General features: G+C 41.9%; 1 protein-coding gene across 8 annotated transcripts in view; it reads right to left on the bottom strand.

The window, feature by feature from the left end:
* Positions 1–27,663, bottom strand: part of BMPER (BMP binding endothelial regulator) — a 167,097-nt gene that overhangs the window by 25,450 nt on the left and 113,984 nt on the right. For 7 of the 8 annotated variants that reach the window (XM_068670407.1, XM_068670404.1, XM_068670402.1 and 4 more), the window contains one exon: positions 25,052–25,388. In XM_068670407.1, coding sequence (XP_068526508.1) covers positions 25,052–25,388 — 337 coding nt within the window. Of the gene's footprint in view, positions 1–6,965; positions 7,182–25,051; positions 25,389–27,663 lie in introns of those variants that run through there. The other variant, XM_068670405.1, reaches the window with a different exon arrangement.

Below are 27,663 nucleotides of genomic sequence, written 5' to 3'. Positions count from 1 at the left end.
AGCCCAAAATCTGGCTCTGCAGCAATACATTATATTTGTTTTCAGCAGTGAAATAATGCTGCATACATCCATAGTCTCACCAGGGACAATTTATGAGATCGTTCCCCCTAACCCTCCATCTGGTCCTTCACTGAGCTATATATCTTCAGAAACAGCTTTAAAACCATGTATTTTCCTAACTCTTTGAACCCCTTAGTTTAGAAATACAGTAGCAAGAACATGAATTGCTGGGAAGGGCAGCAAGGCTGAGTCTCTGCTCCAGGGACACTGGAGACCATGAGTCTGATGGACCTCATGACCAGACTCAGTCCTTTGACCCCCAGGCTCCGAAAGTGCTCTTCTCCCTTCTCTTTCCATTCAAATAGAGTCTGAAATTTAAGGTAAATAGAAATACATTGCTAACACACTCCAAAGACTGAAAATCATGAAGTGAGGAGGTGGCTGGTCACCCATTTACACATCTGTTTTGCACTGTGAACTATGTGAGGGTAATAGCCAACCCACTTAGTGTTTTTAATGCAAATCAGAAGCTGCAGCGTTATTAAGCAGTCCTGTATGCCTGAGATAAGCACATGAGCTTCGGAAGCATTTTATTTTGCCATGGTCCATTTTCAGACTTCATTTCACACTCAAGTACATGGGCAATTTACAGAATCACAGAATTTCTAGGTTGGAAGAGACCTCAAGATCATCGAGTCCAACCTCTGACCTAACACTAACAGTCCCCACTAAACCATATCCCTAAGCTCTACATCTAAAAGTCCTTTAAAGACTTCCAGGGATGGTGACTCCACCACTTCCCTGGGCAGCCTGTTCCAATGTCTAACAACCCTTTCGGTAAAGAAGTTCTTCCTAACATCCAACCTAAAACTCCCCTGGTGCAATTTAAGCCCATTCCCCCTCATCCTGTCATCAGGCACGTGGGAGAACAGACCAACCCCCACCTCTCTACAGCCTCCTTTAAGGTATCTGTAGAGAGCAATAAGGTCGCCCCTGAGCCTCCTTTTCTCCAGGCTGAACAAGCCCAGCTCCTTCAGCCGCTCCTCGTAGGACTTGTTCTCCAGGCCCCTCACCAGCTTCGTCGCCCTTCTCTGGACCCGCTCAAGCACCTCAATGTCCTTCTTGTAGCGAGGGGCCCAAAACTGAACACAGTACTCGAGGTGCAGCCTCACCACAGCCGAGTACAGGGGGACGATCACCTCCCTAGCCCTGCTGGTCACACTGTTTCTTAAGCAAGCCAGGATGCCTTTGGCCTTCTTGGCCACCTGAGCACACTGCTGGCTCATATTCAGCTGACCGTCCACCATCATTCCCAGGTCCTTCTCTGCCAAGCAAATTGCTTGATGCTTGAAATTTTTATAAAAACATTTTTTGTTATCTTTAACGGCAGTAGCCAGATTGAGCTCCAGATGAGCTTTGGCCTTTCTAATTTTGTCCCTGCACAGCCTCGCAACATCCTTATAGTCTTCCCTAGTGGCCTGCCCACTTTTCCAAAGATTATAAACCCTCTTTTTTCTCCTAAGCTCAAGCCACAATTCTCTGTTCAGCCAGGCTGGTCTTCTTCCCCACCAGCTCGTCTTTGGGCACGTGGGGACAGACCATTCCTGCGCCATTAAGATTTCCCTCTTGAAGAGCGCCCAGCCTTCCTGGACTCCTCTGCCCTTCAGAACCGCCTCCCAAGGGACTCTACCAACAAGTCCAGTCCTTCTCTGTTTGTGAAGAGAAGATCTAGCAGGGCGCCACCCCTGGTAGGCTCACTAACCAGCTTTTAGAGTCCCAAAAGTCAATGCACAGTATAAGTCAATGCAGTGTAAAATTTTTTTATAGACCCGAGTGTAACTACATTCACATGCTAATACATGAATGCTGTTTAAAGTCAAAGTAGCTTGAAATCCCATTTTCCCTTGTATGTTTCCTTCTAAGCCTGTCCAGTTTGTATACTTTTAACCTTGTGAAATATCCTAAATATCATATTTATGAGGCACTGGCAAGTTGAGATCCTTGGCATTAAAATCTCTTATTTAACAAGAAGTAATGTATTTACCACAGAGTATTGACAATCATCCCACTGGACAGGTGGGGAAAGATTCCCGGAATCTTTATGTATCTTCTGCTGAGGATGCTGCTTGGTTAGCTGCAAATTGCTTATGTAAATGTTGAATAACAGAGGGAAGTCACCGTCTCACTTAAATACAACTTGTATACCGCTCACTGAATGGAAACAGCTTTCCACCCCAGGCTCAGCTCAAACCAGAGGCAGTTGTAAAATTATTTGCATTGGTGATCACACCTCACATCTGTGGAGATGGAAGAGAGAAATGGCACCAAGCCTTCATTTTGTTCTTCGCAAGCTGACGGCAATGGGCAGATCAAACTTAGGAAGCCCTACCTTCCACTCAGGAACTGGGTATGGGAAGGCACAGGAATGGTGACAATGTGGGGAAATGATTTCTCCCACATTACATGCAAGTCATTTCTTCAGCAGGGGGAGGATCGGCTCTGTCCCCATCTTCCTTTCTTCCCATCACTCTGCCTTGCAAGGCACTTCGTACTATAGAGCATACACATTGGACTGTCTCTGTGTTATAGGCAGAGCCTCTCTTTATTTTTTGTTTTTACTTGCAGTGCATTCCTGAGGATGAACAAAATGTACACATCACACCCTGTGACCACAGAGCGATATCTAAATCATGTTTCTGGGATGCACATGCTTCCTAGGGTTTCCTCTGATGCTGCCTGAAGCACCGCAGACATGTGCTATCCGTCCTTTCCAAATCCCAGCCCTCTGCAAGTGCATGCCTAACACACAGCCTTCTGCATCTGACTTCCAAGAGCAGTGGGGAACATACGTAGCAGTGGAAGATGTCCCTGACTCATCACTATCATCACAGTGCTTGTCCAGTATTTTCCAGATTTTCTAGACATGGACTGTCCTGGCCCATGGTCTTGGCTACATCATTTCAGATTAATCAGGGCTTAGCTATCCAGGTCAAAAGTGGGGTCATGAGGGGTAACATTCAAAATGGAGAGTTTGTCTTGACAAGAGAAGAAACAAGTGCTGCCCCACGTTTTAATCTGAAATAACACAGCACCAGATTTTTACAAATTTATTGGAAAACTGTTAAACTGACTAGACACCATCAGTCGTGATGACAATCCCAGCATGTATTTACTTTTTCCTGTTTTCTGTGCAATAAAGAGCCCCAGAGAGGTTTTTCCATTTGTAAAACAAATGAAGAAATGTGAGGTTAAAGGCTGAAAAGAAGAGCTTGGATAGGAGCAATTCTTCTTTACTGTTATAATTGTCTAAGATTATTGTTATTATTATTGTATCATCAAAAGAAATAGCTCTATTGTTTTATGCAGCAGAAGTTGCAGGCCCTGTGATTCATTTCATGCAGTTGTACTGTACTCTAGGCTAGGCTTAAAACACACTTCTCTCTTAATCCTGCAAAGATGTGTGAACCTGCACATACAACTTCCTGGGGTGCCCTCAAGTGAATCATCTCACCTGGAGTGACAGAGATGAAAATTTTACCATTAAAGTCTGACCCTGAGCTGATGTAAAAGGCAGGAGAGCTGTACAGAAATTGCCAGGCCACAGGCTTGTACTGAGAGCATGAAGATAGAGCCCTTCTTTCATTCCCTGAAGCCAGTAACAACTGGCATTATGTGGTCCTTGCTCTCTTCTCACATACTGCAACACAAAGGAACAATCCATATTAAGACATCCATTTAAAAGCAAAAGTAAAAATAAATTTCTCCATCGAGATATCCCATTGCATTGTCAGTCGCACTTGCCGTCTTATCTCCAGGGAATTTCCAAACACTTTTTATTCTGGTTAGAGTGCAAATTCCTACCACAGTAAGCAAACACCCCTGGCCCCTGGAGCAGCCCTTTTCCCAGAAACCTACGTAGGAAAACCCATGGCATTCTAAAAGACCACATGATAGAACTGAACCTTTCATTCTAAATCCACATTTATTGCTGTTTCCAGCCACCACAGGAGTCACACAGCACGTAAGTCAGAAAACGCAGACACTAGAGATCAGCTAAAAGGCAAATATATTTCACTTGTCAGGTGCAGATCAAGCACCCTACTGTTGTCCTCAGCACTGGACCATCTCCCCATCTCAGAGAGACTATGAAATCTGGTCTGACCTCAATGCTGCAGTCACCAAACTCAAAAAAAAAAAACAAAAAACAAAAAAAAAAACCCAGCCGATTCTTTCTACAGTCTGCATTTCCAACCTCCCTTCCTTAAAACTTGCTCCCCAGCAATGCTGCCATGAGCTCAATAGAGAACACTGATGTTAGTAAAGCTGTTGGGTTCATAGAAGACATAAACCCAGCACAGCAAGCCCCTCCACAACCACATTTCTACTCTCTGCCCACTAACTGGGCAACGAAGACAAAGTAAAAACCCCTGTGCTGAGCCAATGGATAAGCCGCCAGGAAATTTCAAACTGCTCTAAGCATGACAGCCAACGGAAACCATGATGTAAAGTTCAAAAGAAGGTCATTGCTTCAGAATCTCTTTCTAAAGAGAGATTTTGTTATGGTTTTCCTTTTGCATGCATGCATCAATAGAGCTAGAGTACCAGAGACAGACAGAGAAGAAGGGTGGATGTATAAAGAAGATCCAAAATAAATTCGAAAGTACTTTTTGCCTGGGTGGTTCAGGCACATATTTTCAGCCTTTGGTACATTCTGTGCATCTGTAAAACTCTACGCTGACAGGCACGAAAGTAGTTTAAGAGGCTGCCCATGTTCTGCACAGCTGATAACCCACTAGCAACATAAGGCTGGGGGAGCTGGACAGACAACTTGGAGCTGCCTGACAACCATCCAGAGGGTTCAGTCTGAATTTGGAGGCTTCATCTTGCATATTCACATTGTAAGGCTTTGATTGAGGTATCACATGGCTGGCTTATAAGTAATACGTGGCAGAGCTGGGACCAAGCCTCAGACCCACCCATGCATCCATCTCCAAAAGACCAGCCACCTCATGAAGGCCTTGTCAAAAAAATTTACATTTCATCTAAAGCTTTCAAGATTCAAAAGGAAAGCTTTGGCAATCTGGAAACAAGGGCTTGCTTCCTTGCAATGGGATTTTTCTCCTTTCCTGTCTCCAACTGGGCTACAGTTGGGTATATGACCACACTACTTGCAGGTTTTCTATTTATTATTGTAACAACAAAGAGAAGTATTACATTTAAGTGGGTGCTTCCTCTTTCATTAGGATTGGATCACCTTTGTATTAAGCAAGGAAAATAAAAAAAAAAAAAACACCTTGGGTTTTATGCCAGAAAATGTCTGTTCTGCTTGGACTAAGGTCCTCTAGGAACTCTACACAAGCTAAAACAGCAGATTTAAGGTATTTTGTCTTGTGCAATTTGGATGTAGACTTAGGTTTTTCAGAAGTAAAACAGAAATACAACACTAGTTTAGCCCCAGGTGTTTTTCTCTCTCATGTTGTGCTTCATGGTAGTTTTCCATATTTGAAGGCTATCCCAGATGGAAATTCATCTCTTAAAACAACCCACAGTCATTTATGTGGCTAACCAGATCAAGCCTACAGAAGAACTCTGTGGAATCACAATGACAGAAAGCAGTTTCAGAGATGATCCAAGCAAGCATAATGGCTACACTGCTGAGAAAGCTGTCAGTCTGAAATGCATAATCTGCTAACTGGCTGCTAAAAAGTTCTTGGTAGGCTGTCAAAGAATTTGCCTATAAGCTGTTGTGGACCCTACTGGGATCTATTCTTCTCATGAGGTGATCACTTGAAACTTCTCTAAGTCACAGAAAAAAAGCACGAGACTGAATGTTTTGAGAAAAATCAACTCACAGTGGAAATTCAGGAGGAGAGACCAGCACATCTTCTCTCCTCCATGGCCACCATGACTGCATCTCGAGTGCAGAATCCTCTGATAAAGAATTAAATGGCTTGTGGGTAGGAAATGACAAAGGGCAATTAAAATTATATTAAACTTTCTCATTGCTTTTCTCTGGTGTTTCCTGCAATACAAATGTCAGAAGATTAATTTGTTTACTGTGCACAGATGTAATGATAACCACAATTGCTTCCCAAAGAACATTCAGTACAGCAACACTGCAGGTCCCCTTTTACCACCACAGCATTTTTCCACTGCATCTCCTGGGGACTGCCATAGCTGGGAAGACCAGCATGTGGTCCTGAAACCACAAGGCACCCTTCCTGGGCCCCGAGATCCAGGCCTGCTAAGAGTATGAGAGAAAAAAACACATGCTATCTACCAGAAAGACCAAGAGACACACCATGCAACCATGGGCTACAATGCAGCCTGTGCCACTAAGGGCAAAACTCATGTTCCTCTGTTTATATGAGTATTAAATTAATGACACTATTCCTAATCTAAAAATATTATAAGTGAAAGGAGAAGCAGGTTAACAGATTAGTATTAGAAATGTTTCCATACAGACCCTAAACATGACTGTGACCGTATAGGCATGCACAAAAACTCATGCAAGGGTTTTTGCTGAAGCCAATCAGCAACTATTCAGCCAAGTGCCTGCCAGTTGCTGCAGATAAAATGCTTATCACACTGCAGTCTGGCCACTGTCTGTTAAGCACATTTAAGTGAGAAGGCGAGTGATTCGTTTAGGCTATTTTCATTTTTAGGACATGACTTTGACCTCAGTCATTTGTCTGAGCTGATCTCATTATGTTTCCCTTTTCTGAGTGACTATCAAAGTTCTCACAATGGCAGGAGGAAGATCTCCTCCTAGGCATTGCAGGAGCTTAGGATGTGTCAGGTAAATGCGTCAAAGAAGAGATTATTCCTGAATGCTAAAAGCCCAGTGGAAATATATATGACAGCCCCAAAGTAGCCTGACACTAGCATCCCTCAGCTGGGTCTGTTAGACAAACAGCTCATATTTTATTTAGAGTGAAAAAATCACACACACTATGGTTCTCTAACACTCTTTAATCTTAACACAGCTGCAAACTTCTTTCAGCCGAGAAACATTCTGGGTGAACGTGACCTTTGGATAAATCCTCGCATGTTCTCTGTGGTGGTATTTATTGTTGCAGTCAGGCTAATGATTCACTTTGTGAACAGCCCTGGGAGGGATTGCTTTTTCCAGCAGCCTCACAGACCTGTAAATATGTTCCTCCATCACTGTCACACCTGTACTGCAAAAGGGAAAAACAAAGGGTCAAAGGAAAAAAAGATATTATTTCACACACCTTCATTTGGGTTACTGCATAGCCTGATAATCTGGAGCAAAAAGAGAACATTCATTTTTACAAGATGTATTGGGAAACACTAAACAACTTTAAAGTTGAGGCAACAGGCTTCTGGTAGACTCTGTAAGAAGTTATTACTCTCTTCTGGAACCACTAGCTACCAGGACATAATGTGTTTTCCTGAGCCAAAAGGAAAAGTAAGGTATCACTGCTCTTGAAGAACATTCCTCTTCAGAGCAGGCTATGGATGCTACAAGAGACAAAGATAAAACCAACAAAAGTCTTGAAAACTACACTATGAATCTCTTTGTCGGCTTTCAGCAATACCATTACTCTTCAGCTAAAGCTGGTGTTGTTGCAGTTGACACAATATCAAAAAAATATATATGTTTCTGTTCCTATTGCACATAAGCAAAATAATCCTCTCTTGGTTGTTCCACAGTCAGTTCACAACACAGTCCTTTTGCTGAACCACCAAGAAGCTTGAATCCAGTCTGACTGTGTAATTTAACAGGCTCCAGGCTGCCAGGAAAGGGACATGTCAAAAGCTTCTGGGAAAACTACTGCTCCTGCTCTAATTATAAGCTTCATACTACTTCATGAAATACAATTCTGTCTAGAGCCCCAAGAGCTGACCTAGCCTCACTCTCACCACTTGACAAAAGATGGATCAAAGAGCTGGTTCATGTCAAACTGGAGGATTTTCTCACATCTGAATGGAAAGCGGACTTCAGAATTTTATTAGTACCTTAAGCTTAAAAATGAAGGATGCTGCCAGCCATGAACCAGCATCTGCTGGAGATTAATTTCATGGAGACTGTTAAAAAATAGCAGTGTTCAGATATTTAGCAATGTATATAATTTGGGCAATAGTCAGAAGCAGGCAAAAGTACACATTCTGTGTGTGTACAAGTGATAGTCATGTAATATGTTGGATTATGAGATCAGGCTCTGATCTCTGATTTTCCTGGCTCAAACTCTCTTGTATTCAGACACCTGATGTTTTTAAATGATAAAACTTCTAACACAAAAGCAAGAGCAGTTGAGACCTGGAATGAGTTCAGCTGCATTTTCTTGCTTCCCAGCATGGAGGAGTCCATGTCACAAAAGTCACCAAACTGTCTGCAGTAATGGAGACATAGTCAAGGACAGGATAGATAAGAGGATCGTACCAACTGTGGACTTCAGCAACCTGTGCTATCACAGCTTGAGATAGAAATGTAACAGTAGGATACTGTAAAATGCTCAATTTACTGCTGTTCATATTGTAGACACTCCCCCCTTGGGCTACCAAGCCAGCATTTTTCATGTACTCCATATAACCCCACCAATTCTGTCTCAAAGGGGCATATCCAAAATTAAAGCGCTCTTTAAAGAAACACTGTAATAATATTTTATATAAGGCATTATAACACATATAATAACAAATTTTGTTATAAATTTTGTTTGAAAGTCAGAGAAACAAATTCCTATCCTTGTAAAAGCTTGTTATTGGATGTCTATACCATGAAAACTTCTGTTTTCAGTCAGCATCCAGACTTAGTAGGCCTTAGGGGAAAAATCAAGCTTCGTTTCCCCTCAGTCAATATTGGTTCTCAAGTCAGTAAATCATAATATTGACCACAACAGAAACCAGTAACTGTTTAATATCTTCTGGGTTTTAATTATAAACACTGAGGAAATTTGTCAAATCCTGACTTCCTAACCATATGGAAAAGCTTTTAAAAATTTTGCATATGCCACTGTCTATCAGGCCCATCACAGTTATGGAACCAAAACATACTCCAACAACAATACTTTGAGCATGTACACAGGATCTTCAACTTTGGGTACGACTTTGAAGACAGTATCTGCATCTGCTCCAAGAGTAGTGAGGACAGTTACAATAATAAATAGCATCATTTTATGTCACAAGAGTTATCAATTCCTGTCCCAAACTTATTTTTTTTCTGTCTGTATAAAACTGCAAGATTCAAATATGGGGAATGTTGAGAAAAAAAATTTATACTATTCCATAACTAGAAAACACTCCTGGCCAAGTACTTTATCATTTGGAAAGACAGTATATGAATAGCAACAAGAGACAAAGAAATAAAAGAGACAAGTGAAGGAAAATCTCAGGACTACTAGACAGCACAGTTTGTATTCAGCTGATAAGAGAAACACGTAAAGTGAATTCCTAGCCTCAAAAACCAGATGGGAATCCTGGCCAGAGACAATGTCTGGCTACCCTGTAACACAGGCTGCAACTATGGAATAGATTATGTCAATTCAGACAGCAGTCTAGAGATCTTATGAGAGAGTATGGTCTTACAAGACAATACCTGCTGGAGAGGGTTGCTCTCTCATTGTCTCCATGCCTCCGTATTTTGTGTGACCTAGCCAAGTCATGCAAAGCACACATTTCACAGGTAGCTGCTAACCACATTCCTCATGTGCAGGGGACAGGTAGACATCAGTTTGAAAAGACTTTCTAGAGATCAAAGTAACCAGAGAGAAACTATCCAGATCACTGCAGGTGAGTAAAAGGAGAGCTGGAAGATGAACCAAATGTCACACCACTAATGGGCTGAAATGTCTCTGTACTGTACCTCAATTTTGTGCTCTCATAGTGGGTTTTGTGTTTGATTGGTTGGTAGGTTTTGTTTGTCTGTTTGAAATCAGATTTTCTGCTAATGGCTGCAGTGAAGATCTGGACCTTTTATAAACTGAAGAATTGTGATGCAAATGGTAGTAACTGCATATTTTAGATGTTGACCAAACACAGCCTAATTACTATATAGGATTGGAGGGCATTTACAACCAAAATGGCAGATAAAATAGTCACCTGTCTGTGGGATCTTTTCTCTGATTACAATAGACTTTCAACCCCTTCAGCTGATATTTTGGTGACCCTTCCCCATACTGTCAGCAGGTGTCCATTGCCTTTGGAAAAAAGGGCAAGACTTGCATTGCTCAAGCCATATAATCTATAATCCCTTTTTGAAAAGGTTTTGTATACCCACAGCAAATCCTGAAACCATTGAAAGTTTCTGTCACCCTCTGAGGACATCTTTGATCTAAATCATCATCTTGCCGTGATGAAAAATATTCCTCCTGGGAGCCTGCAATCTTTTTTATATTTTTTTTTTGTGAAGAAAAAAAATTCATGAAGAAAAATGACAAATCAGTACAGTAGAGAAAAAGCATGTATACACACAGGTGAGCAAAATAAAATGGGCTTTCAAACTTCAGCCTAGTCCTTGATATCTGAGAACAGATTTTTATTTTTTTTCCTGTGTATTGACTCTTCCTGCTCCAAAAGCAAGCCATCTATAGTTTATGCCTCAATCCATTACTAAGTTTTGATTTTTCATTAGGTTTTCACTTACCAAAGACACATTACTACACAGAGTGTTACCAGGCTGTCATTTAACTGAGCCTTAAAAGAGCAGAGATGATTTAGCTCCTTGAAGAGCAGTAACGCTTTCTTCTGAAAGTTTTAGAAGAATGTGCACTTTGACCAGAATAAGACAATACACTTCTTGTGCATGTGGAAACCGCTTAAATACCATCAGAAGGACTCAAGCTTCAGGCAAGGAACCAGGCACTTTCACATTTTAATCTCAAATCTACACTTGGCTTCCTGCACAGCAAAGGACTCTTTCTTCATTTCAACAACTTTAAACCAAGGTGCAGTGAGAATTAAATGTTTACACTGCAATTTGAAAATGTAAAGTGCTAAGAAGGAACACTTAGGAAATGAACTTTGTAAACTTTTTCCTTGCTGCCATGGTATCCACCATCCTCAACAGCCTCTTACTTCATGTACTCATAGAGTACATAAGCTTAAGCACTCACTCTCTGTAAACTACATACCTCACTTGAGAGCTGATGTACAAAAATCAGCTGTCTGAATACCTTAACACTTACGACAGCTTCCTCTGGACTGATCATAAGAGAAATGACTTGTTATTAATTTTCACATGCTGAATTTATTTTAGCTTTTATGTTTCAGGAATATTATATAAACAGAATGTTAGCTGTAGGAGTACCCAGGAATGCAAGAAAACATATGGCTCCAACTCTCTTCAGTATTTCCAGCACATTCCCCACCAATTTTAATTTCAACTGGCTTAAATGGGGGAGTCAGGGAGAGACTTAAAAGCTCTCACCATCTTTATACCTTGATGAAGATGTGAAATCACAGCACCTGCTCTCACATATGCAAAGCCCTCCATTTGGGTGAAAAGAGATTCCTCTTGCTCCCTTTGTGTGAAGAAGGTACAGATTATAGTGTATTTTGGATCCGGTATCATTTTAGTTCCTCCGCTGCTCCAGGATAGCACAGTCAAGCTCTAGTCCTGAGACCTCTCATTGTATTATCATAATTCTACGCCTGCTCTGATGAGTCCACCAGCGGCAGTTAATTATGAGAGCAGAGCCATGCATGCACACTTCTAAATGGTGTCTCAGTAGTTTAAAAGGTGATTGAACCTGAAAAAAACACACGTGCATGCAGTTTGTTCCCCATACCTTACCAGAACTTTAGGCATTCTAATGGTAAATAGTTGACATGGATAAATACATATTCCTGTACTAACACAAGTACCTCCACCTACCTTGCCTTACTGCCTACAAGCCTGCCCTTTACTCTGCTGCTGTGATGCCCTATAGAGTACAATAACATTCTGGTGCCAAGCTCTGGAGGTCCCAAGCCCTTATCAGCACTGGTTCTGCTGGGCGCAAGTGCTTGGGGTTAAATGGGGGCTGCATCTGCCTCTCATCAAGCTCCCGGTGTCTGGCACTCAATCTGCATTTGCTCTCAGTATTCCACTGTCAAAGCAGCCAACATTTTGCAGGTGGAATGACAGCAGCAGAGGCCTCCCAAAACAGCTTGTACTGTGCTTTTTTATGAGGCTGTAAACATCACCAGAAATGTGAGATTGTGGTTCCTTCATTTGCTGCAAAGGCTGAAGGACAAATGAAGCTTGAGCAATTAACAGAGGTTAATTACTTTACATACTAGCACTATGTATACATGACAGAGCAAATATAGAACCTTCACATACCTATCAATACAGCGAGGCAACTCAAGAGGCAATAGGCACAAACTGGAGCACAGGAGGTTCCCTCTGAACACCAGGAAGTTCTTATGTTCTGATGGAGCATTGGCACAGGTTGCCCAGAGAGGTTGTGGAGTCTCCTCATTGGAGATCTTCAAAAGCCACCTGCTGGATGTGGTCCTGGGCAACCCCCTCAAGGTGGCCCTGCTTGAATAGGGGGGTTGGACCAGGTGACCTCCAGAGGTCCTTCCCACCTGAGCCACTCTGTGATTCTGACCTCTTATGGGGATGGACAGTGAGATCTTCACTATGGATTATTACTTCATACCATAGAGGGCTACCGAAATGCTCACATAACACAAAGGTCCCCAGAGATCTCTAAGACTGGGAACAGATTTCTTGGATGCCCTGCAGGATTTAGGAAACAACAGTAAAACTGAAGGAAAAACCTTCAGCTACTACTGAAAAACAACCACCAGAAAGCTTTCAGTTAAGTTTCAGTTAACCTGTATAAAGTCTCCAGAACAGCCCCCTCACAAATGGCAAGTCAGCTCTCCACCACAGCAAAAACAGACACAATAAGCTGCTCTGGGTTGTCAAAACCTTCCTAAGGCAAACTTTCTACAGAAAAGTTTTTTTGTGTTGGTCACGGCTCACGTCCTGCTTTGTCTGGTTATCCTGCCAGAAGCATAAATGAACTCATAAGAATAACAGAAGGATTAGGTTAAGCTTATTTTTAAAACATTTCCCACAAATTCATCTCATTTGCCTGCTTATAAACACCCTCGTTCATCTTTGCTGTGTGTCTAATTAGGCAGGATATACTGCAGGTGGCTTAAAATAGGAGCTGAAATATAGTAGCTTCGCAGTTAAGCATGTTAAAGGAAAGGTAATTAAAATTTCATGCTATGAGATGTAAACCGATCATCTCAGGGGCCTGAACGGGATTTCTCCACCATATACAACATAGCACAGTTGGCTAGCTACAGTATGGGTGGGTTTCCTCTTCCTCAAAAAAAAATTATTAGCTTCTGCCTGAGGCAGAATATGAGATGTGATGGGTTAGTTTCCTGAATTATTTATTCACGGAAATAGCATCTTTATATTTTATTTAAAATCAATACTGCAATAAACTTAAAACATAAAAAGCTAAAATTAAATAAAAACCAGCTAGCAAAGAAAGCTCTGCTGTGAACATGTCTCAGAAGCTAATTAAAATGAGATCGAACAGAGGTCTTGTACTTCGTAGCAGATGTAGTTAAAATTTTGTGGTATCTAAGAGAGAGACAGAGTGATTTCCTCTGATGATGCTGACAACTGTTCTGCATAACATCCCTCCAAATATGAGATTTATTATCACAGTTAAAAAGAATATTTCAGAGTAGCAAGTATTTTTGTTTTGGGAATGGATCAAATTGCACTAACTGGCAGGTGGAGTCTTTTAAAACATTTTCACAAGGGAGGATATCACACTGATTTTCTACCAGTTCCTCCCTACACCTGGTCTCCTTTTCTTTTTAAAAATCGTGCATTTTATTACATTACTAAGACATGAAGCATATTTTCCAGAAAGTAAAAGGACTCTTTTCAAAAATATTTATGCAATAGGAATATGCTTGTATTTTGCCAAAAAACAAACAAACAAACAAACAAACAAAAAGTAATAATCCTAGGGCACACTCATGCTTACTGTGATATAGTGGCACTTTAAAACTGCAGCTGTAATAAGGACATTGGGGATGGGGAACTCTGTATTAAAGAATTTTTGCCTGGGATGTGTTTAAAAGCCTATCAGATAAGCTTTGAAAAATGTGAAGGATGCAGGCCAAAGAGATGCAGAGTTTTTCTATGAACATCTTACAGCCAAGAATAAAGAACCTCAAATTAAGAGAGATCACTCAGTTGCCTGGGGTCAGTCAAATTATGTTGTCTGCTTTGCAAAGCCATCTCTTAGACTTCATTCTGCAAAAAAGTGGCAGGCAGACAGAATCTGGGTACCCCAATATGAATGTATTTCATTTCATTTACAAAAAAAAAAAAAAAAAAAAAAAAAGGACCCTCTGTCTCCAAACCATCTGAATCTAAAATTGTCTGTAGAACAGCAGATGGTGGAAAGACTAACCCAGGACTATTAATGCATAGATCAGCATTATATACCTGCATGGGACAAGGACAGTCACAATGATGACATCTTGTCCCTCAAATATAGCAAAATTCCCAAGGGTTTCAATGAACCAGGATTTTATCCCACAACTCCAAGACACAACAAAAACAACAACAAAACAACAAAACAACAAATAAAATAATAACTAAAAAAATATACAAATGCTACAAAATGGCCAAAACTCTATTAAAAGTAACCCAAGAACAAGTTCTGCAAATGCAATCTATTTTGATAAGTGAGAAGTGCATTTATGGCACCTTGCTTGTTCTGTTAGATGTATCTCCCTCTCCTTCCTTCTCCATACTTCTTACCATCCTTCAGGATCTCTTCTGTCATAGTCAAATTGACCTTACATTTTCTCATATAGAGTCTCACATCTGTCAGACAGAGGGCAATGTAGAAGACAGCAGTTTGTTGTGAAACACCTGACTTAAATTCCATTGGGCCAGGTAATAAACCAAAAACAAATGAAGTTTTACTAGGCAGAAGCAGGTTTTTGTAATAAGTGTCTATATATCTGCATGCACAATAATCACAAATTGAGCTCTTTCCTGGAAAAGAGCGGAAAGAAGCCTCACATTGCACTTGGAACCAGCAGAAAGTAACATCTCATTCAGTGTAAAAGTACAACATCAGGTAGGGTTGTGATCATGTAATTAGGTAAGCAAAACAAACACATTTTAGACATGCCATTTTTGAAGCAAAGGAAACTACTCTGAGTTTTAATCACAGAATAGTATGTTGCTTCATCTGGTTTTCCTATAATAATCTTTCCTTATTAAAAAAAAAAAAAAAAATCATTAACTTTCCATATAGGGAAGCACAAAGTGGGTCATCGGGGAGCATGTATTTCTTGGTTGGAAGCAAGCCATAGATGGTCCCAGGTGAACGGTGTCTGTCCAACACCACAATCTTGTTAGATTTTGGAGCCCTCTCCACCCTCATCCTCCCCCCCTGCCCTCTCCCAATACCTCAACAGGAAAGGAGACATCTGTGAATCCTCTGGCACTGCTTCAACATTTTACAGCTGTAATAACCGCTGATACAAAGAGAAGAATGTTTTCTAGCCCCAAATTCCTGAGGTACTTTTCTAAACAGACACAAGTGAACGGGGCTTGGTTACGTGAAAAATACCCCACCAGGGGCAGGGGCATGGGGGAAAGATGAAGAGGAATCATGATCCACAGATAAGTGAGCTCAGCTCAAGTTCAGATTTATCTTTCCTGACCACTCAACCTATTTGTCCAAATCCAAGTTTCTAATTCTTAAAACTAAGCAGTATTTTTTTGGCAGCTTGCACTCACTTTTGGCTACTTCAAATGAAAAATACTTCAAGGAGGAGGCTTAGAACAGTGGTGATCTATACATTTATGTATATTTATACATACTGTGGTATTTTTGCAGCACCCCTTACTGTCAGCATAGGGGTAACAAAGTTTGATTCTTGCTGCTATATATCCCCAAGTGCATCAGACACCACAAAAACTGTTTTCTCCCACTTGTTAGCACTGCCAGTCACTAGCACTGTAGGTCATGATGCCTTTTACCTGCATGTCAGTGAGCTCAGCACAGTGCTACACAAGATGCACAGGTGTGACTCGATGGCTGACATTTAGAAGTGGTTTCAGGAGTAATGTCAGTTCTTATAAGGGCACAAAGTAAAGGCAGCCCATCCAAGTTTGTGTGGAGAATGCATTCCCAAGCACAAGTACTCTAATAAGGCCTGGGAACACCAGCTCTCCCATGGACTATGCCTTCAGGCTTAGTCCTCTGCACTCTACTCCACTGCTGATCTGCAAAGGATCACCTTGTGTACGTAGAGTGACATAAAGCAGAGTATTTCGGTACAGAAAGCCTAAATTATTAAGCACTTACTAATGCAAGCAGCTAAAGCTCTAGAGGGTTACTTCAAATGGATGAAAGACTTAAAGATGCTGAACAGAGCAGACTGAGAAAGGGAGCATCTAGCTCATGGGAAACTCAACTCCTGGTGAAGATTTGCTTAAAAAAAATACAATTATAATTTCAAATATTTTTAAATTCCTTCCAAACCAGAAGCTCCCTGGGCTGCACAGCTGCTTGGTGACAATTTGCCCAAGAAGCTGAGTAAATTGTTTCACCCTGAACTCCCCCTTTGCTGTGGTTACACTGCTGTTAGTACCCAGACTCAGGACTGGCTTCAGAAAGGTGGTTAGACAGGAGCAGGAACATCGTTACCTTAGCACAAGAGTGAGTGGGAGCAAGAAAACTTGCACTGCACTGGAACTGCACAGGGGCCATCCACAGCTTCATGCCATCGGTACTTCATTTGAGCCAACACCACTAGCCTGTCTTGAAGGGGGGGACAGTGTGCCACTGTGGGTGGAGATACAGATGTGGAGGCTGGTGCAGGTGCAGGTGCAGGAGCAGGGGCAGGGGCAGGGGCAGGGGCAGGGGCAGGAACAGGGGCAAAAGCAGCCCTGGTGAGAAGCCAGAGCTACAGCCACCCTTTGGTTACACCACAGACAAGCCCCAGAGCAGCCTAGCCCCAGCTGGAGCAGCACAGGCAACTGCTGTGCCCACATGCACAGCCAGAACCAGAAAATCTCACAGGGAGAATTTTGCAATATGCACCTTTGGCAGAAAGCAGAGGGCTACAGAGCTCCTAGTTCCACCCACTCCTCGAACACTTGAAGCAGGCCTGTCTGAAGTCATTCTTCAGATGACATTTCTTTTGCACCGTCCCGCTGAGTGAACATTGGGGCATAACCACATGAATTTTACAGCTGTAGGACATCATTGTTAACAGGAGAGAAAAAAAAACTTAAAACCCTCTGCTTCAAAGCCACAAACCCTTAGTCCCCATCTTTTAAATAGAGCTCATAATTAACTTTGTGATGCTGCAGCTTGCATGTTCTCTGCAACTATTCACGACATATCTGTCAAACTGAGTAACAGGGAGATGATGGATTAAATAGAATTGCAACTTATGTACTGGTGCTAAACAATAACATTTTCTCTAGTTAAATGGAAATTTTGAGAAAAACTGCAAGACTGAAAAGTTAACTGTGCAAAGTTAATTGGTTAACTGGAAAAAGAACTAATTAACTGAATAACCAAGAGCTATACTGGACTAAGGTCAGCCACAATCACAAGGAATATCTAAGACAAGAATTGCAATAGAGTAGATTTGCAATTCCTGAATGCATTTGATTAAGTGATTCAAGCAAATGATGCTATTATCATGAAGCTCATCATAAAATAATTACTATGATTAAATTTAGGTTTTTGAGGAAAAAAAAACAAACACACCTCTTACAACAATTACAAAAGAGAAAAAGTAACTACCTTTTTGTTGTGCTACTGACTGTTAAAAATTGTGTTTGCCTCTGTCCTTCCGATAGGGGGGATTGAGGCTGAAAGGTGTGCTGTTCACATAAACTCGTGGCTTCGAGACTGGTGTGACCGGCAGAACTTTGGGTTCTTTGATCACGGGAAGGTCTATGCTACACCGGGCCTGATGCACCGGATGGGATGCGCCTCTCTCGGAGAGGGGTAAGGATCTTTGGTCAGGAGTTGGCAGGGCTGATAGATAGGGCTTTAAACTAGAGTCGAAGGGGGAAGGGGCTAAAACCAGGCACGCCGGTGAAGACCTAAGGGATGGTACGCTAGAATCAGAGGGGCTGTGTGCCAGTGAGGTCCTTCGGTTAGATCCACAAGGTGCTGAGTGTAAGGAGACGCACCTGAAATGCTTCTACACGAACGCACGCAGTATGAGGAATAAAATGGATGAGCTAGAAGTACTGGCCCAGTCCCACAACTATGACATCATCAGCATAAGTGAAACCTGGTGGGATGAGTCCTGTGACTGGGGTGTTGCGATAGATGGTTACAGGCTCTTCAGGAGGGACAGGCAGGGTAGGCGAGGTGGTGGGGTGGCGATGTATGTGAAGCAGGGGCTGGACTGTGTGGAACTTCAGGTCAGCGATGGCAAAGTTGAGAGCCTCTGGGTAAGGATCAAGGGACGAACGAATAAAGGGGATGTTGTTGTGGGAGTCTATTACAGACCGCCTGGCCAGGACGATAGCGCCGATAAATTATTCTTTACAGAACTAAGAGAGGCCTCGAGATTAACTCCCCTTGTCCTTATGGGGGACTTCAACTTGCCAGACGTTAACTGGGAGTGCCACACGGCTGACACGAGCAAGTCCAGGAGGTTCATGAAGCACCTAGATGATAACTTCTTGGTGCAGGTGCTAACGGAGCCAACTAGGAAAGGTGCCCTCCTAGACCTGTTGCTAGAAAACAGAGAGGGTCTGGTGGGAGATGTGGTGATTGGTGGCCGCCTCGGTCATAGCGACCATGAAGTGGCTGAGTTCAAAATTTACGGTGACAGAAGGAAAAGTGCCACCAAAACCTCATCCCTGGATATGGGGAAAGCGGACTTCAGGCTGCTCAGGGAACTAGTCATCAAGGTCCCCTGGGAAACTGCTCTTGAAGGCCTCGATGTCCACCAGTGCTGGTCATTCTTTAAGCGATGCCTCCTAGAAGCACAAGATCAGGCAATTCCTAAATATCGCAAGTCAGGCAGGCGGGGCAGGAGGCCGGCGTGGCTGACCAGGAACATTCTAATGGAGATTAGGCAGAAACAGAGAGTGTTTCGCTACTGGAAGGAGGGCCAGGTGTCATGGAAAGAATACAGGGATGCTGTTCGTGTTTGTAGGGAGAAAATTCGTGTGGCTAAAGCACACCTAGAGTTGAAGCTGGCTGTGTCTGTGAGAGAAAATAAAAAGGGTTTTTTTAGATATGTGAATGGAAAAAGGAGAACTAAAGAATACATAGGGCCGCTCCTTGATAGGGAAGGTCTCCTCACAGACAATGACATAGGCAAAGCAGAGACGCTTAACGCCTTCTTTGCCTCTGTCTTCAATGCCGATGATGGGCATCGGGACCCAGGGTGCCCTGAGCTGGAGGACCAGCACGGTGGGGATGAAAAACTCCCAACCGACCCTGAACGTGTGCGGGATTTGCTACTCCACCTGGATCCCTACAAGTCCATGGGTCCGGATGGGATTCATCCCCGGGTGCTGAAAGAGCTGGCGGACGTCATCGCGGAACCTCTCTCAATTATTTTTCAACGATCCTGGGAATCTGGAGAGGTCCCGGTAGACTGGAAGCTGGCAAATGTTGTGCCGATTTTCAAGAAGGGTCAGAAAGAAGACCCTAGCAATTACAGGCCTGTCAGTCTCACGTCAGTGCCTGGTAAAATCATGGAGAAGATGGTTCTCGAACTTACTGAGGCGCACCTGGGGGACAAAGCAGTCATTGGTCCCAGCCAGCATGGGTTTGTGAAGGGTAGGTCCTGCCTAACTAACCTGATTTCCTTTTATGATAAGATCACCCGTATGGTGGACCAAGGGAAACCAGCTGATGTGATTTTTTTGGACTTCAGCAAGGCTTTTGACACGGTTTCCCATAGGATCCTACTGGACAAAATGTCCACCATACAGCTAAATAAAAACATCATACGATGGGTGAGCAATTGGCTAACGGGCAGGGCCCAAAGGGTTATGGTAAATGGCACTGCGTCAGGCTGCGGGCGGTCACCAGTGGGGTCCCTCAAGGCTCCATTTTAGGGCCGGTACTTTTCAATATTTTTATAAACGATCTGGATGTAGGAATAGAAGGTATTTTGAGCAAGTTTGCTGATGACACCAAACTTGGAGGAGTTGTGGACTCGAATGAGGGTGGAAAGGCCTTGCAGAGGGATCTGGATAGGTTGGAGAGCTGGGCGATCACCAACCGCATGAAGTTCAATAAGAGCAAGTGCCGGGTCCTGCACCTGGGACGGGGAAACCCTGGCTGCACGTACAGACTGGGTGATGAGACGCTGGAGAGCAGCCTAGAAGAGAGGGATCTGGGGGTCGTGGTAGACAACAAGTTGAATATGAGCCAGCAGTGTGCCCTGGCAGCCAGGAGGGCCAACCGTGTCCTGGGGTGCATCAAGCACGGCATCGCTAGTAGGTCAAGGGAGGTGATTGTCCCGCTCTACTCTGCGCTGGTGCGGCCTCACCTCGAGTACTGTGTGCAGTTCTGGGCACCACAGTATAAAAAGGACATGAAACTGTTGGAGAGTGTCCAGAGGAGGGCTACGAAGGTGGTGAAAGGCCTGGAGGGGAAGACGTACGAGGAACGGCTGAGGGCACTGGGCCTGTTCAGCCTGGAGAAGAGGAGGCTGAGGGCAGACCTCATCGCAGTCTACAACTTCCTCGTAAGGGGGTGTCGAGAGGCAGGAGACCTTTTCTCCATTAACACCAGCGACAGGACCCGCGGGAACGGGGTTAAGCTGAGGCAGGGGAAGTTTAGGCTTGACATCAGGAGGAAGTTCTTCACAGAGAGGGTGGTTGCACACTGGAACAGGCTCCCCAGGGAAGTGGTCCCTGCACCGAGCCTGTCTGAATTTAAGAAGAGATTGGACTGTGCACTTAGTCACATGGTCTGAACTTTTGGGTAGACCTGTGCGGTGTCAAGAGTTGGACTTGATGATCCTTAAGGGTCCCTTCCAACTCAGGATATTCTATGATTCTATGATTCTATGATTCTATAATAATAACAACAATAACAAAAATATAACAGTAACAGAATGAGTAATAATGATAATAAAAAGACTTGTCTCTAGCACAATTTTTACAACCTCAGATAGGGAAATCTACTGCATGACAAAAACAAGACATTAAATATTTTTCCGAAGTTATGGCTGTAGAGGGAGTCTTAAGCAATGTCTGGCTAATCATTTATGAACTCAGTTGCTGTGTATGCATATTAGAGATGAGTGATCCACTGATATTGTGTTGATATCACATTCCAAGTCTACCAGTGATATCAAACTGTTAAAAAAATCTACTAGAAATCATAGATGCTAATGAGGGCAGATATTACAAAGGGCATTATCTCCCATCATGCTGCTTCCTGCAGCCCAACCTGCTCCAAGCAGTGCTGCTGTGCCTCTGTCACTCCCAACCCTGCACCCTCTGTTGGGTGCTGCCTTCTCCCAAGACACATCAGCCATGGTTGGGGCATGCCAGGCAGCTGCTCCCAATGCCATGGTGTTCCCCAGCCTCACCAGGACTAGAATCATCTTCCTGTCCCTGCTGCAGCACAGCTCAAAGACGCAGAACAAGATTAGACATGGGATAGGTAGGGATCAGTGAGCACAGACAGAAAGACCTCTTCTCCTTCCTCAAACTCCCCAATCCTAGGTCCTCATCCAAGAGCTTAAAGAGTACCATAATAATTTTTAATAATGTGATAAGAGTATTTTCTGGTAACAGCAGCACGAAAAGTTCAGATGGTGTCACCTATTATTAGTGCTGCTTATACTAAATAGCAGCTTCAATGTCTGAGTGCAAATGTATTGCATACATGAATAAAATATTCCCCTCTAAAAAACCTTATACTGAGTAACCTTGGTAACATTCCCCACCCTGGCAAGGAGTAATCCAGGATGTTTAGCCATATTTATCAAAATAGACAAGAGTCAATGGTGATGACTGTCACTGATTAATCTCTTAATATCTTTAATGAGACTTTACCAAAATCTGGAAATTCAAAATTTTTTTGCCTGTTTAAATGAACTTCCATAAAGTTCGGCCCTAAGGGTTATTTTTAAAGTATTGCTCATAAGTACTGAACAACTAGCAATGCATTAAAAATAAACAAAAAAAGTACCAACCCCAAACTAAACAAAACAAACCGCAATTAAAAGCCCATAAAACGTGTCTAGTTACATAACAAAGAATTAAAAGAGTGGTGTAAAATTAGATGTTAAAAATGTTAGTTTGCAGTCCAGACTATTTCAAAATCCTTTCTTTTATGCTTACATTTTGCTTTATTCTTCCACATGCTTTGCAGAGACACAAGTCACCAAAGTTATAATACCAAAAAAAGGTGAAGGGCAATGTGCCCCTTTTTTCTTGTAAGGTGTCAAAGATCTATCAAGGTGAAATTCAGGACTTAGCTGTTCTTCACCCCATAATCATGCAACTCGATCTTTACCCTTTTAAACATTAACAATGTCCTTTTCACCTAGCAATCATGGCAATCTTGCTGTATATGGTTTTTGGATGTCCAGCAAAAGGAGAAACAACAGCTATAAGAAGAATGAGACTTAAAATGAATTTGAGATGTCTTCACAGAAATCTCATCAGTAACACAATGTCAGACAAATGTTTGCAATATATTGTTCACTGCCTTTTTTGGTATTTGCAGAAAACACACCCTAATTCTAAATGTTCTGAGTTTATTTCTATTTCTGAGAATTCTCATTAGCAGCAGGTCACTAACAGAGTAGCATAGTGAAAATGAGGCAACGTTGATAATACAGGCTAGAATCATCAAGAGAGATTAACTCTTGAGAATGCAGTATTTCAACATAATATGCAATGTTGGAGAATAAAAACTGAGAAGCTATTCAATTCAGAGAGAAGAAAAATAAAAATAAATAATTTTTAAAAAGACCCTAATTTTATGCCTTTTTCACTGCCTTTATTGTTAGAAACTTGTTCACAGTCAGAAAAGAAGAACTGGCAAAATTGTTGCTAAACCTAACCTGAAATTAAAGTATATTGATTATGTACGCATTTCTAAAAAAAAATTTGTATGTGTTAATTTTAATGTCTTTCAAATGTAATTAAGATTTTCTGCAGAAATATATCACTAACATTGGTCTCCTTGAAAAACATTTATAAAAAAAATCAGATCTCATAAGTAGTCATATTTTAGAAATATATACACACACACATATATGTATATGTAAGTAAAGATTTATATTAGAAAGATCCTCTGAGCTTTCTTGAATGTGTTTACCATAATTCTTACCTGCTTGCATGAATTTCCTGCTATGAAAAATGGCCATGATCATTGAATAAATATTTTGCTACAGCTCCGTTCATTTCTAGAAAGCAGCAGCATCATACTAAATCTCATTATTTATTTTACACTTATATTTTATCTATGGATCCCCTATTTTTATCTGAGCATTCTAACTGGTGATATCTAAACAAGCAAAGGAACAGCTACTTCTGACAGTATATGATGGTCATTTCAAAGCAGTTTCCTTAGGGAAAAATAAACTTTTCTCTAAAAGTATTTATTTTATCTAATTAAATACTTTCTTGATGTCATTGTCTTTCCAGGACAAATAGGAGACAAGATTGTAAAGAAACACAAATGCTCTATGGTAATTCTTCAGTGCAAGCATGTAGAGATTTATTTTTTTTCTGGCTGCTCTAGCCAAAATATAAATCATTTTCCGCTGTGGTGTCAGGAAGTGTATTGCAGTAAATTAATCACAAACTACTTTTAAGAAGAGACAAAAAAAAATCAACTGCAAAATGAAACAAATCTCTCTGAGCCTGTTTTCCATTTGCATTGTCATCACTTACCTTCAGAGGACGATGGAAGTGAGATGGGAATGCTGCTGAAATGCATCCAACAGACCCTGTGTGCATGTGTTAGTATCTCTAGCAGACTTTGCTGTGCCCCCAGCCATTGGAAAAGATAAAGTATTATAACCTGCCCACAGTATAATTTTCACTCTTTGCCAGGCTCCTAGCCTAGGATACACTATGGGAAACTAAATGCAGAAGCACAGAGACTACAAGCCAAACCATGAGGCTTCTTTTAGCATTTCCCAGTAGTCAGCCATATTCTGGTGGGGTAGATAAAAGTCTTTCTGCCTCATTATAAAACAAGAGGAAAGACAATTCATAAGGGAAATGGAATCATTTTAGAAAGCTTTTCCTAATAAGCCCAATAGTTCAGCAGATGTGCGCGAGTGGAGAAAGCTGGAAGCGCAGAGAGCAGGCAGCTCCATCCACCATCACACGACTGTGACTCGCCTCGCTTTCATCTTTTATGTCAGGCAATCAAATGAAAAGCCAATTTTATTTACTAAGTGAGGGTCAAATAAACTCATGCCAATTAAAGAACAGAAATGATGTCTCTGTGGTTTAGACTGGAAGCTTTTTAAAGACAAAAAAAATCTTAAATAATTCACTCAGAAAAGGCTTCTAGAATCCTCTCCTGCCTTCCTTTGTTCCCAGGGCAAGATGAGAAAGCACTGAACATTTGTTTAACTCTACCCTTTCAAACTCTCACACTGACAAACTACACCATCCAAGAGGCAGAAGGAGCACTTGAAATCCATGCTTTAATAAAGTAATTTTCAAAAACTTTTCAGGAAGACTACAAGCAACAGCAATTAAAGTCAGCCAGAGCTTTACAGATTACTTTGAAATTAGAAAGAGCTTACCAAAATGTTTTGAAACCTTTTGTTATCTTCCCACTCTTTTCTCAGTCTCCAAAATCACTTTTTTTTTTTTCCTTTTCTCTGATCATAACCCTGCCTTTCTCCCTGTTAGCTGCTCAGGTCTAAATTAATTAGCTTATCCCCAGCTCAAGAAAGTACTTTATAACTTATTAAGCCTAACACTAAGCCTGTATATTAATTCTTAGCAAAAATAGCTCAAAGCATGCACTCAAATGCTGCTGAAATTGGGCCAATTCTGTGTGTTTTTTCTCCTTGAACTGTAACTTTTTTTTCTCCTTCCTCAGCAAGCCACACTTACCTGTAAAAAGTTGTATAATCCACCGTTGAATGACAGCCCTGAAACTCCCAGGCTTTGAGCTTCTGGCATTCCCGGTGAGCCCGGAGTTTCACTCTGACTGTCCCATGGCAGAGCTCAGGCACAGGTTTCCTCTGCGGACGATTGCAGAACTCGTTGGACTCCACACGCCAGGATTCAGCAAAGTCATCCACATCAAACTTGAAATTCCCATCCCCTCCAATTAGGTCATCTCGCTTGTGCCCATTGTAGTTGCCACACAGACCACAGAGTTTGCCCTTCAGATGTGGTGCGGCCATGACTTCCACAAAACTGTCTCCATCCCATGAGATTTCCAAGCCTAAAAAGAAAGAGATGAGACAAAAATACGTATTAAAAAGAGAGAAGAAATCGAGTATCACAAATTGTGACTTACATTCGTGAAACAGCGTTTCATGGGAAACTAAACAAAGCTACAGTTTTCCTCCTGATAATGCTGTTAGATTTCTATATACCTCCCAGTAAGTACCTCTGGCAAGTATAGTTTCTTAAACCACACTTGATTACAACATATGCAAGCCTGTCTCTGTATACTTTTGTTCCTCCTTGCTATTGAATATGGTTATCCTAAAAAAATCCTGTCCAGTCTGTATCCACAGCAGAACTACTCTCAACACTGAAAGAGGGCTTTTGTGAAATTCTGCAAATTGAATTAGCTACAGCAAATTTCTAGCAGATTTCAGAAGGGCCAGAATTTCAGCTTCTGTCACCTACTGTACAAGTCATGGACATACAAAGGTGTCCATGTCCCATGGGACTTTGCCAGTGACTGCTGCCTAGAAAACATCCTTCTTTTTCCTGCCTAAAGAGGTGTTAACTTATTTGGGAAAGTACAGCTGTTCCAAAAACAGTATTCTGTGTGGATAAAAAGAGAGAAAAAGATGAGAGCAAGGAGATGTCAGATGGGTAAAACAGCTGTAAGAAGGCATTCTGAAAAGGTTTCAAATGGTTCATTCAAAAGGTGTGAATTGACAACAAAGTTGTCATCACAAGTCAGCAGCACTGAGGAATGATGGTAGACATGGAACATTTATCTAGAGGCCAGGATGTAAGTGCTCTGCTACAATCTTTTACAGTAAGGTTTCATAATTCCACTGCATCAAAATCAAAATTGTTTTCTGTCTGTGAAATCTATTTTGTGTCTTTATTCACCTAAAAGCTAGATGTCTAGCTTAAGTCAGCTGCCTGGTCCCTCTCTTTGATGGACAGAAATAGACAGCTCAGGGATCACAACATGGGTGCCTGATGCAGAGGACAAACTACCTTATGAACGCCTTTCTGTTTCCAGTGATACTATAGAGGACACGGAGATCAGGCAGAGACTAAAATAGTTTTTATACCTGGGTGAATTTACACTAAATGAATTCCATCTTCTGCGGAATAAATATGCATCTCATAAAGGAATGCCATTTTTGAATCATAGGGATAAAAACAATACCAAGAATCACTGCTGCTTAATTTCCATCCAAAAATGGCCTTTCTTTTAATTTTTCCCATGTCTCATGAATGCTAATACTTCATATCTTTGCAGTGCCCTCCATCACAACCCACTTTGCTGATGTTAATTTATTCCTGTAAAATGAATAATAAACCATCATGTGTGGTGGTTAGTTAAGGATAAACACAGCAACTTGCTTTTAAACAGGGTAGTCCAGATTTTACCCTTTTCTCCCTGCCTGGCCAAGAACACCAAACAGCACCACTTCATGGTGCAGGACCAAGGCTTTGCTCCAGCCTTCTACACTTGCTGTGTGAGCTGGCTTAGCACCACCCTTTCCTCTTGTAAATCAGTGCTTGTCATGCTGCGATCCAAATTCTGCCCTGTGCTCATGCAAGTAATTAACATACCAGTGACTCAGTTCAAAGCTGGAACCCTTCCTTTAGTAGGGCATCCCATTGTCTCCTGTGACAATTCCTAACCACACCGCAAAGGAACAGGGTGAGGCCTAAATGGCAGTGGAGGACATAGAAGGGGAGCTTTGCCATCTGTATGCACGGTGCTGCCCTTGAGTGATTTACACCCTGTCACCAAGTGTTTAGGGGAAGATTTATCCCACAAGCTTTTGCCGATTGTTCTGTGTCAGACAGTCACCACAGTCTATTTCATCGTGTTTTCTTATCCTTATAGTTATGCAATGATAATACTAATACGTACTGCAGCTGTGCCTGAAAGCAGTTTCAGATTGTCGCATAAACCCAGCATGGAAAGGGCCACTGTTGCCTACTCCAAAGGCATTTTACACCCAGAAAACTGAGAAATTGTGCAAGACTGCAACTGTTAATGAGGCCAGCACAGTGGCAAGGAGGAAAGCTGTCTTTTAATCTGCTTCATACATTATCACTGCTGGACAAATTCAAATTCTGGCTGTCTTTGCTTCTGACAACATTGAACAAAACAAAACAGCTTGATTTGCAGACACCAGACTAATACTGCTGTGCTGGCATTTAGAAGAAAAGCTTGCCATTAACTTATAAACTAAGACTATTTCAGACTTGAGAATCATGTAAACTTTCTCAAAGTTTGAAGTATCCAGATCCAAGTCCTCAGACATTTCTCTTCAGAAAATTACTCAATT

This window comes from Anas acuta, chromosome 2 (assembly GCF_963932015.1).
Source record: "Anas acuta chromosome 2, bAnaAcu1.1, whole genome shotgun sequence".
NCBI lineage: Eukaryota > Metazoa > Chordata > Aves > Anseriformes > Anatidae > Anas > Anas acuta.
This window is presented reverse-complemented; position numbering and strand designations above follow the sequence as displayed.